The sequence below is a fragment of the Castor canadensis genome, chromosome 11 (assembly GCF_047511655.1).
Source record: "Castor canadensis chromosome 11, mCasCan1.hap1v2, whole genome shotgun sequence".
NCBI classification, from domain to species: domain Eukaryota; kingdom Metazoa; phylum Chordata; class Mammalia; order Rodentia; family Castoridae; genus Castor; species Castor canadensis.
In genome coordinates this window covers 63596553-63602946 of record NC_133396.1, presented here as the reverse complement: position 1 = coordinate 63602946, position 6394 = coordinate 63596553, and the positions used below count along the sequence as shown (strand labels likewise).

The 6394-nt window shown below is 50.0% G+C and overlaps 1 protein-coding gene across 7 annotated transcripts in view; it reads left to right on the top strand.

Annotated features, from left to right (window-relative positions):
* Positions 1-1596: 1596 nt before the first annotated feature.
* Spns3 (SPNS lysolipid transporter 3, sphingosine-1-phosphate (putative)) overlaps positions 1597-6394 on the top strand; it is a 41295-nt gene continuing 36497 nt past the window's right edge. For 4 of the 7 annotated variants that reach the window (XR_002213721.2, XR_002213720.2, XR_002213718.2 and 1 more), the window contains exons 1-2: positions 1597-2038; positions 5466-5531. Coding sequence is in view for 2 of the 7 variants with exons in the window: in XM_020185966.2 (XP_020041555.1) it covers positions 1816-2038; positions 5466-5531 (289 nt within the window). In the remaining 5 variants the exon portion in view is untranslated. The remainder of the gene's footprint in view (positions 2039-5465; positions 5532-6394) is intronic. The other 3 variants (XR_002213719.2, XM_020185967.2, XR_012438781.1) reach the window with 2 other exon arrangements.

The following is a 6394-nucleotide window of genomic DNA, read 5'->3' as shown; positions in this document are numbered from 1 at the left end:
GAGCTCTGTCCCGGCTTTTTTTTTCTTTTTTGGTTCTGGGATTTGAATTCAGGGCCTACACCCTGAGCCATTCTACCAGCACTTTTTTTGTGATGGGTCTTTTCGAGATAGGGTCTAGTGAACTTTTCTCCCAAACTGGCTTCAAACCGTGATCCTCCTGATCTCTGCCTCCTGAGTAGCTAGAATTACAGGCGTGAGGCCAGAGAGATTAAGTAGTTTGCCTAAAATCATAAGGCCAGTGAGTAGAGAGTCTAACTCTGGAGCAGAAAATCTTGTTCAAGTGTTAGACTGCCTGCATGTGCTCCTGTTGGAGGCCCTGAATGTTTCTGAATGTTTCTGTTTCACCAAAACCATCCACAGTGACCCCTCATTGTCACTACAGCAATAGTGTTACCTACGCATCAGGGTTCATGCTCGGAACATTCCTTGCATTTATCCTCACTCATTCTTACAGTTAACCCCTGCTGGGCATCTACCACATAGAAGACTCAGGCAGTTAGGACTTGCCCAAAGTTCACAAACTAAGAAGTAGCAAAATTGGAGTTTGAACCCCAAGTCTGCCACGTTGCAAAGCTGACATTCTTGCCAAATCACCAGACTAGTGTTCTGTTTGCTTACTTAAACTTTTTTCTCTTCTTTTCTGATGCTGGGGATTAAACCCAGGGCCTCAAATGTGCTCACACACCTGCTCTCTCACTGAGCTATACTCCTCCAGCTCCTGTTACTTTCAAATAATTCAATGCCTTAAAAAATAGTGTTCCTAATTAAAAAATTAAAATAAAATAGAAAGAACTTACATATGTAAAAAAACAAATAGTGTTCCTAAACTGGACTTTGTGGTAAATACCTGTAACTCCAACACTGAGGCAGGAAGATCATGAGTTCAAGACTAGCCCGGGCTACATAGTGAGACTCTGTTTTAAAACAAAGCAACAAAAATTAGTGTTCCTGGCTGGTGGAGTGGCTCAAGTGGTAGAGCATGTGCTTAGCAAGCGTGAGGCCTGAGTCTAACTCCCAGTACTGCCAAAAAAAAAAAAAAAGTTCCTCAATTTGGGTTTGTCTGTTGTTTCCTTATGACTGGATTCAGGTTCTGTGTTTCTGGCCACAACTCTGCACTGTGCCTGGGCAGGGGTTCACACTTGGAACCACACGGAGACTGTCACACTGTGGCTGTCTTAATTCGTCTGTCAAAACTTCTGACCCCTCTGTTGTATAGCTACTCTTTTTTGCCCCTTGTTGCTAGTAAGAGACACTTAACTCATGCCATTGTACTTTCCCTCACCAAACTCTTGCCCTAGATTTAGCTCCATTGATGACAGTGCAAGGCTGTCTCCATAGGTGGTTCCCCCAGACCCCAGATATATTCTTTCAGGTAAGGCAGTAGATGGTGAGCAGGCAACAGCCAAAACCCAGCCTTCCGATCTCACCCAGGTTCAAGGTCCCTGCTCATGATCCATCATCTCTTGTGTGGGCAGCCAGGCCAACTTGTGATGAGCAAGGCTTGGGGTAGACATGTCCTGTTTCCTGTCTCAGGAACTTCCCTTCCTTACTGAGGCTGCTGCAGACACAGGCTAAGTTGAGGGGAGCACAGTTGTCCAATCACCAGTACCAGGACCCTCCACCCTGGAGGTGGAGGATGGTGACATGTTACCGGCAGCGAGGCTGTGGTGGGCTCAGCAGGAAACTGTGATAAGATGCCCAACAGTTAGAATAGCTGCTTGAGGTTGGGAGGCTGGGCACCCACAGGAAGTGACTTGATGCTGAGCTGAGGCATCTGTGTCCTGCACACATCCTGGGACTGGAACTGCAGTTGGTATGGCTGAGGAGATGTCTGCTGAGTGCCCAGATCCTGGGCCAGGAGGGCTGCAGGGCCAGTCCCCCGGGCCAGGCAGGCATTATGGGGCCTTGGCCTCAGGTCAGTGTCCCCCACCCTCCATGCCTGCCCAGTGGAGCCTGGCCCGCTGGAGAGCATATGTGGTTACCGTGGTTCTCTGCTACATCAACCTCTTGAACTACATGAACTGGTTTGTCATTGCAGGTGAGGAGTGGATGGGTATCCTGGTGGTGACATAGCTCCTCAATATCCTTTCTTCTCATGGAGCACATTTTGGCATTCTCAACCCTGGAGGTGGCTTCCAGCCATGCCCAAATGGCCCCAAACTAAGAGGGGGCACTATGCATATGGGGGCATGGGCACAAGGAAGGTGTGGGTGAGGACAACAGGGAAGACTGGGCTTTGCAGGCAAAGCCTAAAGGTTCTTGGTGGAGCTGTCAGGCAAGGTTACGGATGGAGGGCAGAGCAGCTTGGCCCAGCTCCCAGGTGAGAATGGCTCTTACTGGGGACAGCAGGCTACTGCTTGTAGGGCCCAGGGTGTAACCTGCTCCTGTCTTCTGTCACTCACGCGTTCATTCACTCACTTATCCGTCCATTCATTCAGAGCCAATCTTTTCTTTTCATCACTTGCTGGCTCAAGATGGAGCACTAAGTGCAGGCAGGAGCCTCTGGTGGGCACTGGGGACCCAGGAGGAACCCAGATTTGTGGTTCTTGACTCAAGGATGGCCATCTAATGGGGCACAGGGAGAAGCTCACTAGCAAGGATCCTGTAAGGCAGAAAGATTCGGCCAGGTGAGGAAGGCACAGACTAGGCTGGGGAGCCCAAGAGGGGCACCTACCACCTGCCAGGTGTTCTGGAGGCCAGGATGTTGGTCTGTCAGTTATGAGCTCACACACCAAGGAGCAGTCACAAGATGAATAGGACTCTGGGGGCTGCAGACATCACCTGGCCTGGCTTCTGTCTTTGAGGAGCTCAGAGGGATCCAGAGTACATATCTGAGTCACTGTAATATAGGACGGGGCTGGGGGAGGGGTGTCAGCTGGACAGCCCCAGGCAAGACTGAGGGCTCCTGCAGAGCTTGGATGAGGGGACTTTTGTTTTGGGCCTGGAAGGCCGAGAAGATTGGAAAAGCAGGGATGAAGGGGGATACTGGCATTCAGTAGGGCCAGCAGGAACCAAGGCACATGGATGGGCTGAGAGTGTCTGCTCTGATCAGGAAATAATTCCCCAAAAGGGTTTTTAGGGCAAGATCTCAGGCTTCTCCAGTGCCAACCTGGGAGCTTGGACTTTCTTTCCTGGGCAAAGGAAGCCATGGGAAGAATTTTTAGGTGGGAGAATATAATTGTATTGAAACCTGATGGAGGGAAGTGGGCTGGGGAGGTGAGCTCAGAGACTATTGTGGTGCGTGTTTGGGGGTCCCATCAAAGCTGAGGGAGAGGCAAAGGGGGTAGGCAGCACCATGATGCAGCTTCCTGAATCCTGAGTTTAGGCTGCCTGCTCTCCCTTCACTGGCCCTCGGTGCCCCTGGCTGGGTCATTAGACCCTGAATCCTGTCTGTCCCGGTTCTGTTCCCATTGGAACTTCCTCTCACTGTGATCATGGTGGAGGAAGACTTGGAGGAATGAAAGCATATCGTGCCTGGGACTGTTGGGACAGGAGTTTGGTGCAGCAGTTAAGATTGCCTTGTGGGAAACAGCTCTTTGGGAGGCCAGGGTGGTAGATACTGGTAAAAGTCTTGGTCTTGAGCCACCCACACAGTGCCGCAAAGTCAAGAGGAACCCAGGGGAGACAAAACAAGAGGACTCTTCACTAAAACTGGAAGATGAGTGCAATTATAGAAGTATTTAGCTATTTATTTTGCTTACTTGTATTGTCTGTCTTTTTCTCTCCAATGACTATGCCTTTTTTGTGTCATTGAAAGGGGGAAAAGACATTCAGACATATGCCCGGATGCTGTGGTAATTGGGCTCAAACTAGATGTCCAAATAAAAAACTCACGCCTCTGATTCTTTGACCTTCATTTGCATGTTGGCAGGTGTTGGAGGGGTGGATATGGGGCTTTCTTGGTGTGAATGTGAGTGGTCTGCAGGAGTACATTTGGGGGCTTTTGCTCCCCTTCTGTGATTCTGAGTGACAGGGCAGACTACCTGTGGCTGGGATTTGAGTCCCAGCCCTGCCAGTTCCAGCAGCTGGAGCATGCTTCCCTATCGGGGTAAGAGGAACAGTGACAGTCCCTTCCTCTTAGGATAAAAGTTGCATATGTTGAGCTCAGGGCCTGGCTGTTGGCTGTCCTATGAGTCAAAGGAAGCAACGATGTTCTTTGCTATGGCTGGGACGTGGGCTGTCTCCCACATGTTCCTCTGCTGGATGTGTGGAACCCAGTGTGCAGTGTGGCACCTTTAAGAGATGGAGCTTTGTGGAAGGTAATTCGGTCATGGGGGCTCCACCCTAATGGGTGGATTAATGCTGTCTCACCGTGATTATTCCTGAGAGGATGGGTTGTTATAAATGAGCCTGTGCCTCTCTTCTGCATGGACTACTTTCTGTTCTCGAAGATGCTTCTGCCACACGATGCCATCTGCAACAAGACCTTTACCAGAGTGAAGCAGATGCTGGCACCGTGCTTTTGCACCTCCAGAACTATGAGCTATATAACCTTTTTTTCTTTAAATACCCAAATTCAAGTATTTTCTCATAGCCACACAATACAGACAAGGATTCTTCTCCACAGTAGTGACAGGACCAGAGCCACGTGGTTCCCATGAGCACGTACTGCAGACCCTGGCCTTTCTAAGATACGATCACGAGGCTAAGGGGATTTTAGGGAGCAGAGTCCAGTGTCTGAGAAGCTACCTCTTCTTTCTGTATTAGGCTGAGCACTCACACACCAGCCTGTGGCTTACCAAGATCTTGAGGGGCTTCAGATCTGGAGCCAGTGCAGAGTGGGAGCCTGCCACCCTTAGGGAGGTGGGACTGAGGCCAGCCTAAGTCCCTGAAGCTCTATGTTCATGTGCTCAAGCCTCTAGAAGAACATGCTTGTGTGTACACATGTGCAGGCCAGGGCATGTACACACTCATGTGTGATGTTTGTGCATGAGCAGGGCTGCTGCATTGCACACTGCTGGGACTTTCATTTACACAGTGATCTAACCTGTGGAAAGGGAGCTGCTGGCTACTCTGACTATGATGTGAAGCGGCAGCTGTGCACATGTGTGCCTGCTTGCCAGCGTGTCTTTAGGTATAAGTCTCAGTGTGTATATATGTCTGGGTATACTTGGCTCCTGTGTCTCTGCAAGCATATTTCATTGGGAATGCCTGTTTGTGTGTGCATTCACCTACTTGCATACCTGCAAGTGCATGCTGTGTGTAAGTATGTGTGTACATGTGTTTGAGTGCTATTTCTGTGTATGTTTGATGTGCGCATGTTTTGTCCTTCCTCTGTGTGTGTGTGTGTATGTGTGTGTGTGTAGGTACAAATGTATGGGAGAGAGGAATATAACAGTGGGCCTAGCTCTGTTGGCTCCACTGTGTACTGTTCAGCTGTGCTCTGCCCCAAACTCAGAGGAAGTTGCCTTTGGAAGCTCAGCGGGCTACTTCTCATTTCCTGACTGCTGTCCCTCCACCCCCAGGAGTGCTGCTGGATGTACAGAAGTCTTTTCAGATCAGTGACAGCAATGCTGGCTTGCTTCAGACAGGTGAGGAGTAGCTCCTGGGCCCTGGGGTCACACTAGACACAATGAGCTGTGCCTAGCTGCCATCCTCCTGAGTCCCCTACACAAAAGAGGGGTGGGATCTAGGCTGGATGGACAGTGGTGGTAGGAGGAGAAGAAAGGAGGCTAAGGCCTGGAGTGTCAGGTGCTCTAGGACAAGTTGAGGGAGAGCTTTGGGAAAGTCTCTGAGTGTAGAGTCACCACTATGGCTTTGTCATTCATTCCCTTTATGCTTGTGAGCTCAGCTGAGTATTTCTCAGAGATGCGAGAAATCCTGATGTGTGCTTTTCTAACACAGAATGGAAAATCTGACCAGCAGGTCACAGACAGACAGATTCAGACCCAGGAAGGGCTTCTGGCCACAGAGAGCCTAAGTCCACCTAAGTCCAGCAGCAGGGAGCAGCCATTTGAAGGTGGAGCACTTGGGGCCATGAGGCACAGACTTACTTTCTCTTGCCAGTGCCTGAGTGGTGACACCCACCCACATATTTGCATACATGGTCACAGCACATGACACCCATGTGTGCACCCCCAGCCTACAACGCACACACACTGTGATCCCTCTGTGGATCCTTCTTATGAAGGTCCACTATTGCAATGCTGTAGAACATGGTTCTCGAATTAGTTACAGGATCCCCAGAGGGATGCAAAAAGACTCCCCGGGACTGTGTGAGCAGTTTTGAGAGGTCCACTTTCATATCCTCTCTCCTAATGTGGTCTGCCTGACAGCAAGCCTGCTCCAGCCGTGGGGTGCCTTCCTCACTTCCCCCTTTACAATCTCCTATGTACCTCCTGAAGCAGGAATAGATGCCTCATCCTGGACACTCTGCTCTGTGGAATAAAAACTG